At 36.0% G+C, this 23,856-nt stretch overlaps 1 protein-coding gene and 1 long non-coding RNA gene across 2 annotated transcripts; both read right to left on the reverse strand.

Moving 5' to 3' along the window:
- Window positions 1-478: 478 nt before the first annotated feature.
- On the reverse strand, window positions 479-22,217 carry LOC131145986 (eukaryotic translation initiation factor 3 subunit I-like). Its single transcript, XM_058095189.1, has 9 exons — window positions 22,001-22,217; window positions 17,903-18,095; window positions 17,492-17,707; window positions 16,302-16,429; window positions 5,651-5,770; window positions 5,472-5,561; window positions 4,096-4,182; window positions 3,936-4,015; window positions 479-790 (listed from the first exon to the last, which is right to left on the reverse strand). The coding sequence occupies exons 2-9, from the start codon at window positions 18,084-18,086 to the stop codon at window positions 715-717; spliced, it is 981 nt and encodes a 326-aa protein (XP_057951172.1). The 5' UTR covers window positions 18,087-18,095; window positions 22,001-22,217; the 3' UTR covers window positions 479-714.
- Window positions 1,626-3,885, reverse strand: LOC131145987 (uncharacterized). Its single transcript, XR_009134204.1, has 2 exons — window positions 2,109-3,885; window positions 1,626-2,017 (listed from the first exon to the last, which is right to left on the reverse strand). It is a non-coding gene; the product is annotated as an uncharacterized LOC131145987 (long non-coding RNA).
- Window positions 22,218-23,856: the final 1,639 nt, after the last annotated feature.

Consider the following 23,856-nt stretch of genomic DNA (forward strand, 5'->3'; position numbering starts at 1 on the left):
GAACAAATTTAAATACAAATTTTGTATTAATCTTATCCAAATATAATACAATTTTAAAGTCTCCAAACATAGGATTCAGTGTTACTCTCAGCCAAATTTCCCCAACTTACAATAATTTACCATTAGGAAGAAAGTAATATTTATAAATATAAAGGAGATGTTCAATTAATAAAAGGAGAAAATGAAATATAAGGAATTAATTCTTTTGTTGAGATTTTCTCATATAGAGAGACGCATGCAAAATAAAATCATGGCAAACTCTAGGAAAAGGGGGTAAGAGGTGAGGCTGCCACTGTGACAAACTAGAGGCTATTTCATTAAGCCATTTTCTCGGCAAAATCAATCATACCAGCAAGAAAGTTGTAGAAATCATGTATAAAGCCATTCCAATCGAGCTCAGCTCATGCTTGCTTTCACTCGGGGGAAGGGGGAGGGGAGGGGAGAGGAACTCAGTATTTTCTCGGAAAAATTAGTCATATCAGCAAGAAAATTGAAGTAAACATTTATATATATAAATGCCATTCCAAGCAGGCACAACCCATGCTAATTTTCACTCCGGGAGGCTCCCCTTTCTTGGTGTTATAGAGCTGATAATAAAATCTCTAACCCTGCAAAACTTCGTTGCATCCAAAAAAATACCAAGCCTACACTATTACAATATTCTTACATTATAATTTACTTGAATGGAAAACGGTTCCCACATTTGTGTCGGAGCTAAATTTTGATATTGAAATAATCTGGATCGAAGTGATGTAATCTTACATAACCATCTTCACCTCCGCTTGAGAAGCTAGAAAAGGAAAAACGATTGAAAATGCTATGTCAGTGAAAATTTGAGTTCAAACAAATTTCCCCAAAAAAAAGTGCAACTATTTTGGAGTTCAAAGAAAGTAGACATGGAAAAAGTAAAAATCCTGAATCAGAAGATTTCAAGATATGTAGAACTGAACATAAATACATGACACAATTTCTGTAATTCCTGGAGTAATAAACAAGTTCAAACTTCAAAGAGATGATAAAATAGTAGATTTCATTCCCTTGGATCATTTATTCATGAAGCAGGGGAACTGAAGAAAATGGCAAGCCAGATATTAAAGAAAGTTTGTCAAGATAGAGAATCGCATTAGGTGTTCTCAATGGTAAAATACCCCTAAATTTGCACAGGACAGTTATCAGCAGCTTTTTCATGCAGATAGGAATGTTGAAAGACTAAAACTAACGCATGCAAGATTATTACGACTGAAATAAGAATGCTAAGATCGATGATTGAATTAAAAGATCAGTAAAAATGAACACTAATGAAGTAAAAATATTAAGATTTGTTGGACATTTGAAATATAATCAGATAGGGCACAGTTATAAGAGTGATTTGATCGAGGTTAGAGACGATCTTTTGTCATGGAGGGGGAGATTGCTCTAGAGAAACTTGGGTCAAGGTAATATACAAGGATTTGATGATCCATGACAAGCATTTTTGAGTTGGTAACCCGGTTTGAGTAGAATATATAAAAGGACATGGTCCTATGCTGACCCCAACAGGAATAGACAAACGTTTTACATTTCAGTCACAAAACTAACTTGTGTGTGAGTGAAACAATGGGAAAAATGTCAACAGAGGTTGATCATAGACAGAAAATTGCTGTATAAATAATTTTTGGATGGACTCCAACTTGTGTAGCAAAAGCATAACGATCCCATAACAGGTAAAATAACAGGGATCTCTAGCATGCAAAAAATCATTCAAGTTATAACTAAAATGGTGCTAAAATTTCATCCAATAATAAATCATAATCACATCCATATAACTACCAAATTTACTCTAGACTCATCTCCCCATTTTGTGTTCAAAGCCACATCACTGCCCTCACAATTGCTAGACCCAATCACTAAATTATACTCCCTCCCCACCAGTGAAAACCTCCTGTCACCAGTGCTTTTGATAAACTTCATATACGTCACTCCAAATCCCTGTTCTTTTCCCAAGAATTTTGTGCTTCTGATTACTTGATGGAATCACCTGCATCAGAGCACGCTTCTTAAAATTACAGCCTTAGATTTTGTCCCTCCATCACCCTGCCACAAAGCATGGGAAACCCAGAAACTCTTACCTGCTGTATATCAATCTTCTTTGACAAATACCCTCACTTTTTCCTGAATTTCCCTCAAATCATCTCAGTTTTCCTCTTTCCGTGAAGATGCCACCTGTACCAAAAAAGATAAATGTATTCGTTGTTGCCAAAGTTCAGATGCTCTTGCTTGTTGAAATTCCCCACAGCCACCAGCATGCCTCGCTGTATGCTGTACAGGTGAATCATGACATGGTGTCGTCCTTAACATGTCATATGTGGTTTTGTCTGTGCCAGGTCTCTAAAGTTCCTGAGGTGTTTGGTTAGTAGGATCTTTCAGCGTTGCTGGGAATCTGATAGCCATGGCAGCCCATTCCTACATTTCTCGGGGGTAGAAAAGTGACATGAAGGTAATCTCACATTCCCTGAGAGAGAAGGATTCCCACAAAACATGGAAATCCTATGCCATGCTCTCCCACAGGCATGTTTCATGGAAATCCCATTCCTCCATCAGCATCCTAATTTTGAAACTAAAGTGACCTAACTATTTTGGTCAGTACGATATTAAAGCCCCATAATAATGTAATTTAATATCATTGCATGATATGATTATAACTATCACAATAAATTATCATAATACTTGCATATAGAAATCAATAAAAATGAAATCATAATTGAGTTGGATTTTTTTTTTCAATATTTATGATGGTTGAGATTTTTAGGATATGGATAAAATTTGGTACATTCTTAGCTTTTGCAGGAAAAATAGAATTGTTGTTCAAGGTATGATGGCAATTGAAATGGTGTGCTAGAATACCCATGCTGAACCAAACACAGTCATCCTGATTGCATTCCCTGGAATCTTGTAGCACAAAATAAACAAAAATATTCCTGCAAACACCAAAAGGCACCTAAGCCTCCTACCAACATTGTTGTTTTCCTTCTCAATCCACTTCCTAACAGCTATGGCTGCACCAATTTAATTTGGCAATCTTTGGCAGCAATACTGATCAACCCAGGTCCACTCCAAAGCATAGCTGAGTGTACTTCAGGCTCCACCCCCAAAATCCCCCTCCATCCTCTCCTTCCTCCTGCAGTAAACTACAGACACCTCACATCCACTGCACCATTTCCAGGCCCCCACCACTTTGCACATCCGGAATGCAACACAAACCAAACTTAGAGATCAGTCACTACATTGTTCCATTCTTTATTTCCAACTCTCAAATCACCTCACATTCAGAAAGTGGAACTACTACAGCTCCATCATACTGACAGCTAATTCAAGAACACCCCAAGGAAACAACCCCAGTGATCTCCCTTCCTACAACAAGAACATAAATCAAAGATCCTTTCCCATTCAAACACAACCCAACATCAAATAATGTGTCCCTTCAAGTAGATCTAACAGCCACCCAATAATTGAACCTCCAAAAACTCCTACAAACAGGATGAATCAACCAACCAAACTCAGAGAAAGCAATTGTAGATTCATTGTGCCACCCTCAACAAAACACTACTCTAATGTTCGCAAACCAGATTCTTCTCTAATAAACAGAACACCATCCTCCTACCTTCTCCAACCAAAGATCACAAGTCTTACCTTCAAATCTGATTTCTAGAGATTACCCTCAGCCATGCCATTCAACGGACATAAATTCCATAGGAGAGATAACAAACAGTATGAACAGGGGTGTGTGTGTGTGTGTGTGTGTGAGAGAGAGAGAGAGAGAGAGAGAGAGAGAGAGAGAGAGGAAGAGGAGTGACTCGACATGAAAGAACAATACAAAAAGAATTAGGAACGGAGAGCACTGCTCCACCCAAGAAGTTTTTAGTTTACAATAAGATGCAAAGACAAGAAACTTATACCTTTTTCCATCAGGGTTGAATGCTAGAGCATTTATGGGTCCAAAGTGTCCTTTCACACCTCCAATTTCTTCTTGAAGGATCTAATGAAGCACAAGGGGAGCAAAATTAAATAGAGTTCATACATTTGTGAAACTTGGCCTAATCTAGAAATATGTTATACCTTGTCAAAGAATTTGGCCTCAAATTTTCCAGCACGATGGTCAGTTGTCGTGACAGCTGATGCATCCTGACCACCTCCAAGCACCACCTATAAAACACAACAGAATCATAGGTCGAGCCAAACACAAGGTTTTAAGTTTTGATTTACACTAAAACTTCAAGCCTCCAAATATTAAGAAATTATTATACAAATTTTTAAAATTTTTATTTTTAGTTTTTTTTAAAATAACAAAACCAGTAGTAAAATGTGGGCCAAAACTTTTTGAAACTTCAGACTGTTAATAAACATAATAGAGAATATTTTAGGATCAAAACATTGTAAAAAAATGCATAATGTGACGGAAAAGGTGCAATAAGTGTAGAATGATATCAAAGATCCTCAATCAATTTAAAAGCAATTCACAAAACCAAATACTACATTCATATTCAAATACAACCCATTAAGACATAAAAGATGTTACCATATTAGTTCAATAATATATAAATTTACGAAGCTTACATCTATCATTCCCATCTTGTTTTCTTATAAAAGAAGATTGGTTAATAGAAAGAGTATCTAATAATCAACTGGCTTCATGCCAAGAACCAATTTATAACAAAATTCTAATATGCACATATTATTAAATAAGAGGTGAATCACAACTCGATGTGAAGTGCAAAATGAATAAGCACATTTGAACATAAAACTTAAAATAAAGCCATTGTTTGCTTGGGATTGCTTACTATATATATTGAAGATTTTCCCAATGCTTTGTTCAAAGTTCAAATACTAAAATTCCATTTAAAGGAAAATAAGTATTTCCATTAGTGTTTCGTAAAAAGCACCACATCAGGTTTCAATGTTAGATTTTTTGAAACTTCAAACTTTCTATAATTTTGATCCAAAATCAATTTTTTTAATGATTTGTAGAAATTTCAATGGAAAAAGTTTTTTTTTCAATTTCAAGGTTGTGAAAAGTGGAAATGTCAACAGTGATGTGGAAACTTAAAGCAACAGACAAAATTATGTAAATGTAATAATAATAATAATAATAATAATAATAATATAAACACAAAACACATATATGAACCAAAATGAGTACTGTTCAAAATGAACTTAAAATTCAGAATCTGGTACAATCTAAAATTGATTAATTAGTTTATCCAAAATTCCCAACAATCTGCAGTGGTAACATGACCCTATGTCCCCTGGGATGGTAGTAACACAGAGGAATCAATGCATGAAATAGACTCATATTTCATACAAAATTCAATCATTTCATAACGAGCATTCCTCACATGAACATCATCACTTGCAGCACCAATGGGAGAAGCAAGAAAGACTGCAACACAAATACATTATTATAACGAAATACAAACAAATTATCCAACACATACATGATCAAGAAGTGGAGACATAGCAACAGCATTCACTGGGCGTTCAGTCACATATGTCTTGATCAATGTCAACGATCTGATGTCCCAAAGCTGAAAGATTCATGTAAAGGAAATAATAAGAGCAGGAGAAAATGAAATTATAAAGATTTCAAAACTACAAAAGCTATGGCAATTGTTACCTTTGCAGATTTATCCAGGGAACCGGTGAGGAAATGTGAACCATCTGCAGATTTTGAAAGCGATGTAATTGTTTTCTTATGGCCAGTTTCTTTGTCTGCCTCTTTAAGCAGTTTTCCAGTCTGCATGTTCAAGAGCGATGTTCAACACAACTTAAATTTCAGGACTGTCAATAATGTTCCAGTAATGAACAGCGGAGAGATTACCAATTAAAAAACAATGAAAATTGGTAAACAAGCCTGCATAAACATCTCAACAATGACACATGTGGGCAGAGATGGCATGATTATGTCTCATCTGCAGTTCAGTGGTAAAAAGATTCTCTTCTAGTGGGATGATAGCAGGTCATGAGCCAGTTTCAGGGCTTAAGATTAATTTCAGTGTGTGTGGCCATGCTGCTATAAATTTGAGGCCTGAAGTGACTTCTAGATTGGTTGCGCTTGTTGCATTCATAAAATTGCAGTGGCCTTTGTCATACCTAGGAGTCCCTCTAGGTGGGATCATGGAAACCACCACAATAGCAACATCTTGACAGATGGAAGGATACGCTCTTTCACCAAAGTAGACCCATTACTTCCACCCAGGAGTGTCTTCCTCCAACCTCTTTGTTTTTTCTTTCTTTGTCTAAGATTTCCATGGGAGTGACTTCTGCACTTGAAAAGATTATGAGGGACTTTCTTTGGTCAGAGGTGGATGAAAAGAGGGATCATCTAGTGAGGTGAGGATTAGTTAGAAGGCCTAAGGTGGGAGGCCAGGGTCTCGGCAATTAGGTATCTAAAAACATAGCTTTGATGGGCAAATTGATCAACAGCTTCCTTTGGAAATTAATTTGGCATAGGGATATTACAAGTAAATTTGGTTTGCAGGAAAATGGGTGGAATCACCTAAAAGAATACAAAAGAAGGAAAACAAGATGTCCAATCCTCCAAGGGACAAAACAAAAGAAACAGAAAACAATACTGCTGCCTTCCAATCCCTCACAACATCAGGCAGTGGTACACCCCAGAAAAGACCAAAGAAATGAGCCCAGAAAGATGCCAAGAGGATCTTCCCACAGTGAACAGGGCAAAGTTGCGCAATCCTTGAAAGTTCTCACATCCCTCTCAATCCATAAGGTCCGCAAAATAGCAAAAACCACATTGCACCATAAAAATTTTCCCTTCCTACTCTTTCCGAAGGCTGCACCCAAGCTTTGCTGAAACAAGAGAAGAGACCATTCCAAAGATGGGTTGCCATCTTGCAATGGAGGAAGAGGCAAGTATTCATTTCATTGAACTCATGGCACATCACCCACACGTCTGGGTTAAGGATCTTGCAGGGCCTTCTAATCTTTAGCAAACGATGTTTGTTAATAATGTTCAAAGTCACAATGGGCAGGATGCCAATACTATAGATAGAGTTTCACATGTAAACCATTGGAAATTCATCGCGCAGGTAACTTCTTTTCTCTTCCTTTCATCAAACATAATGGGATATGGGTGTAGGGTTCGGTTCTGCAAGGATATTTGGATTGAGAATGTTTTCTTTTCTCTTGCATTTCCTTCCATTTTTTTGGCTCTCATTGCATCCTGATGCTCTTATCCCGTCCTTTCTTGTTTGGGATGGCTCTAAGGTTACTTCATATTTTCAGTTTAGTTGTAAACTAATGTGAGGATCATGTCTCCTCTGCAGTTTGCGGATGATATGATCCTTTTTTCGTTGGATGATAGGAGCTCTTTCCATAATATTCTCAACTCATTTGCAGGTCTTTTGAGTTAGTTTTAGGGTTTAAAATCAATTTCATAAGTGTGAGCATGCTGCTATCAGTTTGAAGCTTGAAGTGACTTCTAGATTGTCTGCACTTGTTGCGTGCATGAGTTTGCGGAGACTTTTTCCATACCTAGGAGTCCCCCCAGGTGGGAACACAAAAACCTCTGGCTAGGTTTTGGGATCTGGCAATCGCTAAAATATCCAAACATCTTGACATATGGAAAAATGGGTTCTTTTCTCCAAGGGGATGCATTACTTCAATCCAGGCAACCATACAAGGCTTTATCCCCATATATGTATTATGGCAGTAATAAGGATCACACTCATTTATTCTTGCCTTGCACTGTAGCTTGATCTCCGGTGTGCCCTTATTCTTTGGAGGCTTTCTTGATGGCTGATTTTAGAGGTTTTGGAAAGCATAAAAACGTCACGAGTCAGGACCTTGCGGCATTGTACAATTTTTGCTGTTATTAGGGTTACTTGGTTCAAGATCATGGGTTTTCTATTAATTTAGTCCTGGTTATCTTCTTGTATTAGCTTCTTCTGTTTCTTTTATGCCCTTGGAAGATGTCTTATCCTATTTGTACATTCTTATTTCTTACTATACCTATTTTCCTATAAAAATGAAAATCAATGACATAGAAAAGTCCACCTCAAAGAAGGCACGAAAAAGTCATCTTGCAATGGTGAAAAGGATCTATAACACAATTGACGGTCTTCAATTTCCAAATAAACAGCCAAATTTCAAGAACTCCAATAAATTTAGCTGGGATTTCAAAAACTCCAATAAAATTTTGAGGGGCTTTTTAATTATGAAAAACAGTTTTCATATTTCACTTCAGTTTTCAAAAAGAAACTTGGAAAACACCTTTTTGATAGTTTCCAAGTTATTCATATAGACTTTAATTACTTGGAAAAAAAGGTGGCATTTTTGCAATTGTTTGGAAATTGGGAAAGGGGAAAAAATGTTTTCTATAACTAAGTAGGCATTAAGAATTTTGAAAATTTTGCAACTTCATCATTAACTGCCCCAAAAAATATAAATAAATAAATGCCACTGATATTGTAAGTTATTTCAGAATTTTCTACTTCATTTAAAAATTATAAATATTCAATTTGAACACATAATTTAACCAATAATATTTTATTTGGAGTATTCATTTTATAGCATTAGCAATGTCTATGTGAATAATCTTAAGCACTAAATTTAGATAATCTCTATTACAATTTCAATTTTTTAAAACACATTGATAATACATTGTCATAATTAAGCACGAAGTTATAGATATGGATGCTACAAGTTATTTATAAAAACAATATTTTATCTGGAGCTAATAAACATAGACATTTGGCATTGCAAAGGGGCCCCACAAATAAATGTCATAGCACACACAAATTAAAATTATACAATATCAAAAAAAGAAAAATCTAATACATACATATGCATCTTCTTCTTCTTCCTTTTTTATTAGTAAAAATACTTCACATATAAATTCTTCCATTGGTAATGTTAATTAGTTTATTGTAGGTTTTTGAAAAGCCCAAAGTTGTAAAGCTTTAATGTACTTATTATTGTCATTTTGAATAAAATAATTCATATAACAGTGCCATAATTAAATTCCTAAATCATGTTTTAAAATGTTTAAGGAATATCCAAGGACTATCAAGAAGTGCTAACATTAAAAATTGTTAGATGTTATTTATGTCTTTTAGCATTAATTTTATTAAGTGTGTTAGTATGTTAATTAGTGAGAGTTAGTAAGGGTATTAATTTCATTAGAATGTATTTAATATGTATTACAAATAGAGGGAAAGATCTATCTTCAAGTTAGGTCATTCATCTTAATCAAAATCTCAACATGGTATCAAAGCGTGATCCAACCTAAGCTTTATTCTTCTCAGCCATCGCCAGATAAGTCATTCCCACAGTTGTCCTTCTCAAATCCACCTCCACCCCTCATTATTCACAAAACCAACCATATAGCCAAACAACGAACCCTCCGAAGCCTAACCCCACAAAACCCCATCACTGGAGGAGCTCCCATGCGCCGCCACGCTCCGGTCAAATGCTGACAGTGCCAACCTCACACACCGACGCATGAGTGAGTTTCCCGCCACCTTTTTCTTTTTCATTTTCTTTTTTCCTCTTCCATGTTCTGATTCCTTCTCTAGACAATATATCAAGCTGTTGGGCCTGTTTTGTGCTAAAAAATCAACCTTTTTCAACCATGCACTCACGATACTCAGTTAATCTATGTTCGGGGTTTGTGAAGGCTTCTTTGCAAGTTTCTTAGAGTAGTGGCAGTGTTCATATGTCCAGTTGTGAGGCTGTGGCAGTGCTATATCCATTGGTGAGACGTTCACCTCATCCGTGGTTGTGTCGGTGCTTCACATAGTTTGGAATTGTCCCGATTAGTTTTGATTGTTCTTCTTGTTTGACATTGGTGTGATTGCTGGCTTGTAAGTGTTGGAATGGAATCTATGAATCCCACAAATTTGTTTCCTACATTGCTGCCACAGATAACAACTCAAAAGTTGGATTGAAAGAACTATGTTCAATGGTCTAATGGTCTAAAGCTGTTCAGGTTTATTTAGCAGGATTAGGAAAATTTGACCACTTGCTCCAATCCAACCTTTTTCAACCATGCACTCACGGTACTCAGTTAATCTCTACTCGGGGTTTGTGAAGGTTTCTTTGAGAGTTTATTATAGTAGTAGCGGTGTTCGTATTTCCAATTGGGAGGCTGTGGCAGTGCTATATCCATCAGTGAGACATTCACCTCGTTCGTGGTTGTGCCCATGCTTCACATAGTTTGTGATTGTCTCGATTAGTTTTGATTGTTCTTCCTGTTTGACATTGGTGTGGTTGCTGGTCTGAGAGTGTTGGGATGGAATCTATGAATCCCACAAATGTGTTTCCTACATTGCTGCCACAGATAACAACTCAAAATTTGGATGGAAATAACTATGTTCGATGGTCTAATGGTCTAAAGCTGTTTGGGTTTATTTAGCAAGATTAGGAAAATATGACCACTTACTCCAATCCAATCCTTCTGATGAGAAGAGAAAAGAAGTGTAGGTTCAAGAAGATGCCTTGATTGTGTCCCTCTTATGGAATTCGATGGAGCACGCATCTAGATATGTGCAAGGATATTTGGGATTATGCCAAGCTCCTATGCTCTAGTGACATCACACGTATGTATGATTTACCCCAAGAGTTCTTTCAGTTACAACAAGGAGATAGGAGCACGGCAGATTATTTTGGAGAGATGAAGCGTATTCATAAGGAGCTTAACGTTGTGCAACCTATAACTGTCGACGTTTGTGAGATGCAAAAGCAGAGGGAGCAGATGACAGTCCTTTGTGTTCTAGCGAGCTTAAGACCCAATCCTGTCCCAGATACTTAGTAGTGTCGTCATCATTTGTCGATGTTTACTCTCATGTCCTTCATGCTTCCTTTAGCAAGCATTCTCCTTCTCTTGCATCTGGCTCTAAGAGGACAACCTTTGCTACACAGGATGATTCTAGTTCTCTACCAAACAACCACAAAAGTTATCAAGGTGGTTCGAGTGGTAGTGGTGGTAGAGACTGATGAGGTATACGTACTCCTCGCAAGTGCACTCATTATGGACGGATTAATCATACTATTGAGCAATGTACGAATCTCCACAGTAGACCTTTCACGTGTGGCCAATGCAGCCACCACTGACTTCACACCTTTGGGGACAGCCAATGCAGTCACCACCTACTCCTCACCTTTGGGGCCGGGTGGGGGGCAACATACTATATCCTTGTCATAGTAAGAGTATTCCAAGTTCCAACAGTATCAAGCGTCACAACAAGCTTCTCTTCCCATTGCATCTCTTTGCCCAAACAGGCAATCCTACTACATGCATGTCATCCAACACTTCTCGTCTTAGTCCTTGGGTCACAGACTCCGCTGCCATTGATCATATCATAGGTATACCTAGCTTCTTCTCCACTCTTCAATACTATGCAAATTTACCTTGTGTTACTCTTGCTGATGGATCCACCACTTCAGTCAAGGGAATTGAGACTGTAAATCCCACTTCTTCTAGTTCTCTTTCTTCGGTTTTGTATACTCCCAAATTTCCTTTCAATCTTATGTCCGCTAGCAAGACTAAATCCATGAATTGTTCAGCGACATTCTTCCCTGATTTTGTGGTTATTCAGGATTTGAAGACGAGGAAAATGATTGGCGGAAGGCGTGAAGCTGGCGAACTCTATCACTTGAGCATTATCTTCTTCTACTTCTTGCAATGCTACTACCAAACCTTTCCAAATTCATTGTCGCCTTGGTCATCCTTCATTACAAAAGTTAAAATGTCTTGTTCCTAGTTTGAGTTTTGTGTCTAATCTTGATTGTGAGTCTTGTCAATTGGGAAAGCATCATCATGCCCCTTTCGCTTCCTGAATCAATAAACAATTTGCAAACTCTTTTATGTTAGTCCATTCTGATGTTTGGAGTCCTAGTAAAGTTGTGTACAAGTTGGGTTTCCAGTACTTTGTAACCTTTGTGGATGATTATTCATGAATGAATTGGTTATTTAATAAAAGATCATTTCGAGTTATTTCATGCATTTTGTGCCTTTTGTTCTAAAATAAAGATTCAATTTGGTTTACTCATTCGAATACTTCAAAGTGATAATGCTAAAGAGTATTTCAGTGCACAATTCACTACTTATATAACTCAATTTGGTATTATACATCAATCATCATGTACCCACACTTCTTAACAAAAATGGGGTTGCAGAAAGGAAAAATAGACATATTCTTGAAATCACTCGCACCTTACTTTATCAAATGCATGTACCTAAAGTATTTTGAAATGATGTTGTATTTACTGCTTGTTATCTGATCAACTGTATGCCACCCTCTTTTCTTAGTGGTAAAATTCCCTACTCCATTATTTTTCTAATTCACCTTTACTCTCTCCCTTCTCATATATTTGGGTGTGTGTCCTTTGTTCATTAACTAACTCCTGTGGTGGATAAGTTAGATCCCATGCTATAAAATGTGTTTTTCTGGGCTACTCATATACTCAAAAGGGATATCGTTGTTATAGTCCCATGTTGCATCACTTCTTTGTTTTTACTAATGTTACCTTCTTTGAGTCTACACCTTACTACACCCAATCCCTAAGTGCTTCTGAGCTCAATGAGTCCCTTCCTTCGCCTAATCTTCCATATTCTACTTTGCTATCCTTGCCCAACCAACCATTTGAGTCTCCATGTAGTTCGAGTCCTTCTCATCGTCTTGATCATCCTAATTTGCAGTTGTATTCACGACGGCGGCTCCAAGGAAGAGAGTCCCCTCTAGATTCTACTACCATGCCATTAGTTTCCTCTCCTAATGATCATATTCCCCATGATGTTGATCCTCCTATTGCTATTCGAAAAGGTAAAAGCACATGTACTCAGCATCCCATGTCCAACTATGTTTGTTATGACTCTTTATCACCCTCCTATTATTGTTTTGTTACTACTCTATCATCTACTACCCTTCCTAAATCTGTTTCAGCAGCCTTAGCCCATTCTGGGTGAAGGAATGCTATGATTGAAGAGATGAATGCTTTGCATGACAATGGCACTTGAGGCTTGGTACCTCTTCCTCCTGACAAGGTTGTAGTTGGTTGTCGCTGAGTTTACACTGTGAAAGTCAACCCTGATGGTTCTATGGCTCGTCTAAAGGCTTGTCTTGTTGCTAAGGGATATACTCAGGTGTATGGTCTAAATTCTTTTGATACTTTTTCTCTAGTTTCCAAACTTACGTCTATATGTCTATTCATCTCCTTGGCTACTAGTTGTCACCGGCCTCTGCATCAATTAGATGTGAAGAATGTCTTCTTGCATGGTGACCTTGAGGAGGAAGTTTATGTGGAGCAACCACCTAAATTTGTTGCTCAAGGGGAGTCAAGCTTAGTGTGTTGGCTCAAGAAGGCTCTATATGGTTTAAAATAGTCTCTCAAAGCATGATTTGGTCCTTTCAGTGTTGTAGTACTTGAGCTTGGTCTTCGACGATGTACAGTAGATCATTCCGTGTTCTATCGTCATACTTCATTGAGTAGGATCCTTCTTGTTTATATAGATGATGTTGTTATTACAAGTGAGGATGATAAAGGTATTCAAACTTTTTCTACAGACTAAGTTTCAAACCAAAGATTTGGGATCATTGAAATACTTCTTGAATATAGAAGTATCTAGATCTCATAGGGAACTATTTTGTCACAGAGGAAGTATGTTCTTGATCTATTGGATTAAACTTGATTGTTGAGATCTAAACCAGTTAATACACTCATGGATCCTAAAAGCAAGTTAATGTCGAATATGGGTGGTTTTCTACCTAATCTTGGACAAAACCAGAGACTTGTTGGAAAGTTGAATTATCTCACAGTCCCCCGACCGAATATATCTTTTGCAACAAGTGTTGTGAGTCAATTTCTATATTCTCCAAGGAAAAGTCATTGTGATGCAATAATTTGCATCTTGAGATATCTCAAAGGTGCACCCCAGAGAGGTCTTTTATATCATGATCAAAGTCACCACAAAGTCGCACTTATATCCATGGATATATAGATGCAGATTGTGCTCGCTCGCCTTCCAACCAGAGATCCACAACCGGATACTATATCTTGGTTGGTGATAATTTGGTTTCTAGGATGAGTACAAAACAAATTGTGGTGGCCAGGTCAAGTGTTGAATCAAAATATAGAGTTATGTTTCACACTACTAGTGAACTTGTCTAGTTAAAGAACATGTTGGAAGAATTGGCCATTTCGCATTCTCATCCTATGAAGTTGATGTGTGACAATCAAGCTGCTATTCATATTGCCTCCAACCTAGTCCTTCATGAGCGGACAAAGGACATTGAATTTGGTTGTCACTTTGTTCAGGAGAAACTTGTACAGAAGCTCAGTATTACCGCTTATGTGAAGTCTAATATGCAGCTTGCTGATTTGTTTACCAAAGCATTGGGCAGTGCCCATGTTAAATTTATTTGTAACAAGCTAGGAGCATATGACATTTATGCTCCATCTTGAGGAGGAGTGTTAGAGGTTATTTATGTCTTTTAGTATCATTACTATTAAGTGTGTTAGTATGTTAGCTAGTGAGAGTTAGTAAGGTATTATTGTATTAGAATGTTTTTAATTTGTATTATAAATAGAGGGAGATTCATTATAATCAAAATATCTACGAGTATAAATAATAGTTATGTGAAAGACGTGCCTAAGGTGGTTTCAAGTTTCAACAAGCTCTGGAAATGAACATATTTGTATTTTTTTTATTTTTGAGATTTTGTAGTTATTTAACTTATTAACTATAAAAGAAACATGCGGCTGCATGTGAAATTTCCCATATATGAGAATTAATTTTTACCCTTTTGTATAGGCAATATGAAATTTAATGTTCTGAATAAAATTTCTATCATAGGAACCATATGAACTCTTTGTATAGCATGAATCAATTTTTTGATTTACAGAATATTGAAATAATATTCAGTTTACGTTCTGAAGTGATACAAGAGAGACACTGGAAAATTTAATAGTTTAGTGCACAATTCCTATAAGTATCAATAGTCAAACATTTATATGAACTGTGACTCGTTAACTAAAAATATTTATCATTATTATTATGCAAATTAGTGAGTTCTGGTTGCAAATAAATTTCACTACAGTCATCCTGAGGGCACTTCAAAATCTATGAGTTTTTTCCTAAAATTTATCTTTCAGAAGTTGGGTGATTGTTATTTGAAAGACATTAATTTTAGAGCATGCCACCTAGTCTATATATTTAGTCAAGATATACCTTCTTTATTTAGCATTTATAAAATTGTTACTTTCATTTTCTTTTTTAACCAAAATACTAAATGGACTTTTCTAGATCCAATCCTTAAACTATCAGTGCAATTTTATACCAAATGGACTTTTCTAGATAACCATTAAATTATTGATGTAATTTTATCTAATTTCGGTTGAACTTAATTCTTTCTAGAAATTCTTTGTCTTACTTCCACATGATGACAATTTGTTTCACAAAATGATTTGCACTTTTTGCACTAAAATATATAACATTGAATCATAAGGTTTTGCAAAATCAGTAACTAAAGTTACTAGTTCATCAGTATTTCATATTTTTTATTTCATTAACCAAATTACTAATGACATGCACACACATTAGAAATTTATAAACTGCTATTCATAATTCTTATTTTGTTAAAATAAATTAGCAAGGCTTTTCTCTAGGATTTTTGCTAGTTCATTAATGTGGCTTTAACTATAAATAGTTTAATATCCAACCAATTTATCACTATCTAAGGGTACAAACAACAGCTTAAGGCTCTTGGAATTTATGGAATATTGAACTTATGGACTAGAGCAACTTCTTATTTAGACTTTTTCTGAAAAAATGGATTGCTCTTTAATAAAAGGGCTGCATAATGCATGAGGCTCTCTCCAAAAATAGGTTTATGCACAGCCTTATCCCTAAGTGGAAAGAGGCTGTTTAATCCTTGATGCATAGGTCCGGCAAGAGGAGCATCGCTAATGTTACAGATTGAATTTGAATATAAAACAATATTTGGTTTTTGAATTAAATCTTTTAATAATTGATTGTTTTATGATTTTCTTGAAGGATATATAGCTATTGCACCTTATATATCACATACTTGTGCCATGTACATATTTTATATAATATATTTAATGTTTTGACCTGCAATATTAACTCTATTAACATTTCTCAAAGTTATGTGAAAAAATCTCAGTACTTACTATAGCAAATTCTAAAATTCCAAATTCTTGAAGATCCAAAATTATTAAGACCTTGACACCACTTAACTATGTCATCTAAAACCAAAAGAAACTACACACACATTGCATCTGTTTACCTCAGAATCCCAAATGCGAATTATAGCATCTTCACCAGCACTAATAATAGTTCTGTTCAAAGGTCCCCAAACAGCTCTATTTATTCTTCCTTGAGGGCCCTTGATTATAAGCACAGATTCACCCTTCTCTGCAAAACAATGTCATTGGTGAATTTTAAACATGGAATTATGATAATTTTTAAATAAAAATGCAGCCTAATCTACAAAGGGAGGCATAAGCATTAATTAGTTATCACAGGTTTGGTCACCATAGTATATCTCAAAACATGTGGATAAAACAGACTGAATAAAGTAATGGATTCAAAAGAATAGAATGATTAATAACAATTTACCATTAATCAGCAATGTCAAACAAGTACAATAAATCCATGGATATCAAGTATGATAATGGCATCAAGGACTCAGAAGTACAACTCATCTAAAATCTAATCCGACATCCCTACATATGTATGTATGTCCACCACAGGGAGTTCAGAAAACTCCTTCAACTAATTAGCCAATATAACCACCAATTCTCAATCATATACTAGATTTAAAGAACTTATGTTTACAATTCTTTATTACCTGAATCATGTCTTTAGAGCTGCATCAAAGATCATTACTTGCATACCAAAACAGTTAAAACAAAATGCAGATAACTTTTCAGAATTGATGCCTGAATGACCAAGCCCCCATTTGGAACGTCTTAAAAGATAAGTACTTATTAGGAAAAGTACTTAAGTATTTGTGTCAATAAGCCTCAAATCTATCACAAGCCACAACTAATAACCCCTTGAACCTTGATTCACTAATACACTGATATGAATCAATACTACTGAAACTAGTGATATCAGGATTGAAGTGGTCATAATTGATGAATCTCTAATCCACAAGAAGATGTCTGCAAGCTCGTGAATATAATCCTCTGGGCAGTCAAAATATTATTGTAGAACGGATTAGATGAATGAGCACAGCTAAACTTCACTCAGAAAAAGAAGACCATGTCTTTATCAACTTTAGGCTCATACAAACATTCAGGACTATATAGCAGTACTTGCAGGATGGAAACAAGTTCCTTAATCTTTATAAATCAAACTGCAGAATCCAATACTTCCTAAAAGCAAAAAATAATTAGGCAATGCAATTTATGGCAAATTCAACGTAAATAAATTAAAATTAAAATTAAAAAATGGATTTTGTGGGTTTTTTACGTTCACTGGGGTCATGAGCAATGCGTTTCACATGAATTGCTGAAGACAACTCCATGAAGGGATCAGTAGTGATCACAGCAAGCTTGTCCCCAACTGCCAAGTCCACAGCCCTAGCAGGTGAGTCAAAATTGAATGAATACAGCTGAGCCCCATTCTGAACGTTCCATAGCTTTGCAGTCTGATCTGCACTTCCAGTAATGAGGCGCATTGAATCCCCTGGAAAAAGTCCACGGCCTTTCTTTATGAGTCGGTATAATATTGCAACTAAAAGACTATCAAAGAGAAAAATTCAAGAGAGGAAGGATGAGCAGTGTCTGCAATATATATATATATATATATATATATATATATATATTTATTTATATATCAATAGAGAGAGAGAGAGAGAGAGAGAGAGGGAGAGGAACTTGCTTGAGACATCGCAACACCATACAGCACCATTATGGCCCCGATAAGTGCCCAAACGCTCGCCATTATCAGCAAACCAAACAGTTGGGGTGTGGTCCTTGGCACAAGAGAAAAGGAGGTCGCCATCTCTGTTGTACTTCAAGAAGGTTAGAGGCCTCTCATGGCCTTTCATCAGAATTGGCCTCATGCTTGCTTTCTGAACAAGATGGATCAAAAGGAGATAGCATCAATCAAGTTTAATATATAAACATATATATGTATATGCGCATGCGCGCGCGCGCGCGTATATATATATTAGTAAATATGTCACAAGCATTGCACATGATTGCAAGTGAACAATTTTTTTTTTTTTTTATTAAAAATATACTCCGCTACTTCTAATATAATTTATAGATTTTCTAAAAACAAACTGGTAGCTTATCATCATAATCAAGTTAATATTAACATAAAAAAAAATAAGGAAACAAAAACCAAAAACAAAAATTAAAAACTAGAAACTCTCAACATTCTATCGCTGAAACTGAAAACAAAATAGAGAAAACATGTCTCTCTATTTGTTTAAATTTACTCAATTTCTTGAAATTCTAATAATGCCTTATAGTAAAACCTGAGAAAGCATCATTATATAATAATAACATGATCTTTGGAGTTAGCCTCCTTAGCTGGGTGTGATAGTTTAGAGGGGCCCTTAACTTATTCATGAGTTCCTTTGGAGGAAAATCCTATGTAAGTTGGGTTTTGGGATCCAGTTGTAAAAATGGTATCTAAGCATTTAGATGGGTGGAAGGGTGCTTTGTTTTCTATAGGTGGTTGTATTCATTCAAACTTGCCTTTCTACTATCCCTTTGTATTACTTGTCAATTTTTAGAATTACAGCGGGGGTTGCTAGCAAGGTTATTAAAATCGGGATTCTAAGTGGGATCATTGGAGGGGTCTGCAGGATTGAATCGTAGAATCAGATCGAGAACCGTAAGATTCTGCTTTTAATGTAAAATAAATATTAAAAAATTATACGTGGAACTTTATGACGAGTCTCAAAACTAAAAACTTGGTTTGTAACTTAAAAGTTTAAGAAGTAAAAAGTACAATGAAAATTCAAACAATAAAAAGAAAAAAAAAAAAAAGCAGAGAAAGAAAAGGAGAAGGAGAGAAACAGTGCTCAATATTGAGTCTTTTCAAAAAGCAAATCTGTTTCAAAGCATACCTCTGTAGCTCTGCTGGGCCTGCTGGATTGGCTCTTTTCTTGGCTGCTGTTGATCTAACAAGAACTCTGTGTTGAAGAGGACTGACGTCTTCATGTTGATCACCAAAGAAGGAAGGGGAATGAGGACTGAGTTCCTGTTGAACCCCAAGAACTCTGGTTGTTGAACACCAAAGAATTGTTGATCAAACAGCAAGACTACTAGCTGCTGCTGATTAAACACTAGTCACCAGATGGAGGGCTCTCTGGTTGTCAAACAGGAGAGAAATTCGGGTGCTGGGCTGCCGAATTTCAATGAATAAAGAATTGAGGTGTCGAACTCTAGGGAAGTCAGATGCAGATTCTGCTGAATCTGTTCATTGATGGGAGGCTGGGGGCCATTGGACCAAACATAAACCTTTTGGGGCCTTTGGGCAAATAAAAACATGTATTGGACCACATTATTGAAGCCCAAAAAGGGGAAAAAAATCCCAATCCAGGTAACAAAGTAGGATCTGTACGATTCTATGATTCCGATTCTATGATTCTACCACGATTCTACTTGATTCTGATTTTTGCTGCAACTTGGATCGTTTGGGTGAATCTGGATCATAGAATCATAAGATCCTAGTATCCAAATCGCGATTTTAATAACCATGGTTGCTAGTAAAATAGAGAAAGTAATGAGATCTTGCCTTGGTTGGGTGTAGGGGAAAAGAGGGATCATTTGGTTAGATGGGAGACTGTGTGTAAAAGCAAGGAGGAGGGAGTTTGTGTCTTGGTAATTTCGTATGTAAAAACACGACTTTATTGGGCAAATGGCTGTGAAGGTTTCCCTCAGTGGAGAACCCCCCTTGGCATAAAGTTTAAAAAAATAAATTTGGTTTGCAGGCTAAAGGCTGGGAAGCTACCTTGGGTAATGGATGCTGTGGTGGGAGCCATTGGAAGTGTACTGCCCAGATCTATTCTTTGTTTTCTCCTTATATCAATTAAGTTGTGGGCAATGGGTTTTGGATTCATTTTTTAGAGGATTCTTGGGTGGGGAATGTTTCACTCCCATCTCTTCTCTTGGAGCATATTGTCTCGCCTTAGCATGTAATGTCTCACTGCTCCCTCTCTTACTTCAAATGGGTCACCTAGATCTTGGGATTTTCATTTTCATACACCTCTAAATGAGAGGGAGGCGAGGAAACTCTCTCTTTTGTTGTAATTATTCAAGAGAAGTTATCTTTTGATTGGGAGATATGGACAGGTTTAGCTTTTGGATTCTTGAGGAGACTATTATTCTAAATCTTTTTCTTTTTTTCAGCATTTGATTAGAGCTTATAACTTCTTTCCCTTTCATCCTACCATCTAGAAAGCTAAAGTCTTCTCTAAGATAAAGGCTTTTGTTTGGTTGGTTGTTCTTAATAGAGTTAACACCAACAATCTCTTGCAGAGTAGGAGAACTTTGAAGACATTATCTCCAAATGCTTCTCTGTTGTGTTTCTCTCAGAATCTGCATCTCATTTTTTTGCATCGCTCTTAATCTTGGAGGATTTGAAATAGTCAGCTTGCTTCGTTTGGGGAGAATCGGGTGTGTCCAGGATCAGTGGAAGATTTATTGAATATTTCATTTATCAGCTTTGGAAGAGTGCAGATGGTTCGGTCTTATGAACTTTTTGGATCTTTGAAATTTTATAGGGCATATGATTGTAAAGGAACATCAAATTTTTTTTAGGGAAGGGGGGGGGGGGGAGACAGAATACCACTTGTCCTTCGCTGTGGGAAAGGATTCAATATTTTGCTTCTCTCTGGTACTTTGCAGCAGGCTACTTTTAAGGAGTATCTGTTTTGGATATTCAGCAGCCAAAGGCTGTCTGTGGGTAAGGATTCAATATTTGGCTTCTCTCTGCTGCTTTGCAGGAGGCAATTTTTAAGGGTTATCTGTTTTGGAAATTAAGTGGTCGAAGGCTGTCTTATTATGGTCGTAATTTTTTCATTTTTATTTTATTTTTCCATAGGAGGATGCTCTATTCTCCTTTAAGAATATTCTTTTTTACTTTAATGAAAATTATTGAGATGGATGCCACTATTACCAGAAAAAATGACAAATACATAAAAGATGACATAAAATTCCAAAAATAATATCCAAAATAATTTCAAGTTCATTAAAAATAACCAAAAAAACATTATCATGCAACTTCCATTATACATCCAAATGCATTGTGCTGGATTGACAGACCCCAATTATTCAAAAGCATTGATGTAAAATTTAAAATAAATAAATAAATAATGGCTGGACAGAAATTTTGCAACTGTTTTTCACTTTTAAGAGTCATGTGAATCCATTGTAAATTCAAACAAGAAAAGTATAGCATAAATAACAAGGAAAGAAAACTCAATACTGCTACGTGAACTTTAATAATGAGGGAATAATGTTAAAATCCAAAAATAATGGGGAAAATATATGGCAAAATTTTCAGAATACATAACATATGATGGGTATTTTATTGAATCTGCTATTATACAATATGGTCTAGCATGAAGCGGGAAAATGGCTCTGCCCCTCCATGCATAGCCATCCCTACTTATCATTTGTGTCGGGAAAAAAAAGCACCTAACCGTCTAATGGAGTCCATCTAATGCATATAGTATTCTATCCATCAGCTTGTTCTCCCAACAGTGCCACAAGTGAATTTGGGCCATGTCAACAAGGACCCTGCCCTTGACTACAAAGCTAGGTGTTGGGTTCCTTGGGAGCTGCAGCTCCCCAGTCATGGGGGATTACTTCAACGGTTCGAACGTTGGGCATTTTGCATTAAATATTTGTTATTCAAGGATGTGATCCCAAAAAACAATAACCAGTTTCGATCAAGTATATTTATCATCGATGTAGATCTAATTCCAAAAAACAAAAATCAGTGTGGAGCGAAACTCACCTGTTGTCTATTAACTGGATGAAGATGGATGAGTCTTGAGACAACAACCCGGAAGATCGGCGCCGGAAGTAACCGGCAGTAGCAGCTTCAGATGGTGGCTCCGGCCGAAATGGGACTCTGGGTGCTGCTGCGCGAAGACGACGCTGAGAAGCCCTAGCCAGGATGGGCACAAATAAATGACCACCCAAAAATATGCAAAACGAACCTTAGGGGATTCGAACGCCGGACCCGTGCGTGAGGTTTTCATTAGAGAAAAAATAAATAAAATAAAATAAAGCCACTTTACCTATTTAATTTATTAGTAAAGAAAAAATAAATAAAAAATAGAAATAAAAACAAACCAATTTTAAATCATGATACTCTTTCATCACATGTTTGTGAGTTATTCTTTTGATCCATAAAATATTGAAATAATGTTTAATTTACGTGTTAAGGTAGTGCAAAGTGAGCAAAACTTAATAATTTTTGACAAAAAAAATCTATGTATATTAGTAGCTAATATTTATATAATTGTAATTTATAGACTAAATTTTTATAGCCCATTACGTTTTTTATTGGATATTTAATTAAAGAGCTTCTTCTATTTTTCAATAAATAAATATTTTTTTTGTTATTTGGGGGTATTATTGTCGGTTCATGATTTTATTTTCAATATATATATTGAAGAAGTTAGGTTATTAATTACCTTAATGATATAAATATACTTTATAATAGATAGATGTCTATGAATTTATGTGCTATATATTTTATTTTAAGATAATTTTTCTGAGTATTTTCTTATTGTTATTTTTGTTTTATTATTTGGCTGAATTGAGATAGCTTATAGTTGGTATTTTATATTTATACACTCAGGAGTTTTGTGCACCGGACTTCCCTTTAATAAAATATTTCTAAAAATTTTGAGAGATTTGTAATCTAAATGGTATTATTTTGGTTTATGATTTTTACGTACAAATTGATATCAATTTTGTTGTTTTTTGTCCCATATTGGTAGAATAGTTTCACATTGGTATAAAAAGTTGTTTTGAATTTTTTGTATTATTTGTCCCACATTGGGAAAAAGTGTTTTTTGGACTTGAGATTAAAGCTATATAAAGAGCTCAACTCTTCATTTGTAAAACACACATCAAGGTTGTATTTTGTCAAGAAGTAGTGGATTCATCGTCGGCACCCGAGGACGTAAGTAATATTGTACCAAATCTCATCAAATTCTTGTCTTGTTCTTTTTACTGTTTTATTATTAGTTTCTACATTGCTTTAGTTTTTTATATATTCAATAGTATTAGTTATAGTATTGGTGTTTGGCATAAGTGGGGTGCCCAGCACAATAATTGGTATCGGAGTTAGGTTGAATAGTGTCGATACGGAGGTGTTCCTCTGTTAGGATCCTTGATTCCCCATTTGATGCCTAAGAAAGACCTTATCTAAGCGAGTGCTCAAAGACCATTACGGCTCAGTCGCTCCCTGGAGGTCAGCCTAGTCAAAGTGGAATTTCATAGGATAAAACAAAGTAGACACAGTCGGTACGTACTATTCATCTTAAGTCTTTTGCTTTGTTGGTTGCTATTGAATATATAGAAGATGGCAGAAACTAGTGCAGCAATAGAAGAAACCCCGTCCACACGAACTCCAACCCCTTCAGCTTCGACATCATCGCCAAAGACGATAGCTAATGCTCAGTTTGAGGTAGAGAATTTTGATGGTACTAATAATTTTGGTATGTGGCAATGTGAGATGATGGACATCCTGTATCAATAAGAATTAGATATTACTTTCAATGATAAACCAGTAGATATGGGTGACAAAGATTGGAAAAAAAGTCAATCATCAGACATGTGATACAATTCGTTTGTGTC

This window comes from Malania oleifera, chromosome 13 (assembly GCF_029873635.1).
Source record: "Malania oleifera isolate guangnan ecotype guangnan chromosome 13, ASM2987363v1, whole genome shotgun sequence".
In the NCBI taxonomy this organism is placed as follows: domain Eukaryota; kingdom Viridiplantae; phylum Streptophyta; class Magnoliopsida; order Santalales; family Ximeniaceae; genus Malania; species Malania oleifera.

Excerpts from the sequence above, each read along its gene's own strand:
- LOC131145986 (XM_058095189.1), bottom strand. The coding sequence starts at position 18,086 with ATGAGGCCAATTCTGATGAAAGGCCATGAGAGGCCTCTAACCTTCTTG. Across the intron at positions 16,430-17,491 it reads TGCTCATGACCCCAGTGAAC|AGAAGGGTGAATCTGTGCTT; the intron begins GTAAAAAACCCA and ends ATTGTTTTGCAG. Across the intron at positions 5,771-16,301 it reads TTCGCATTTGGGATTCTGAG|ACTGGAAAACTGCTTAAAGA; the intron begins GTAAACAGATGC and ends TTGAACATGCAG.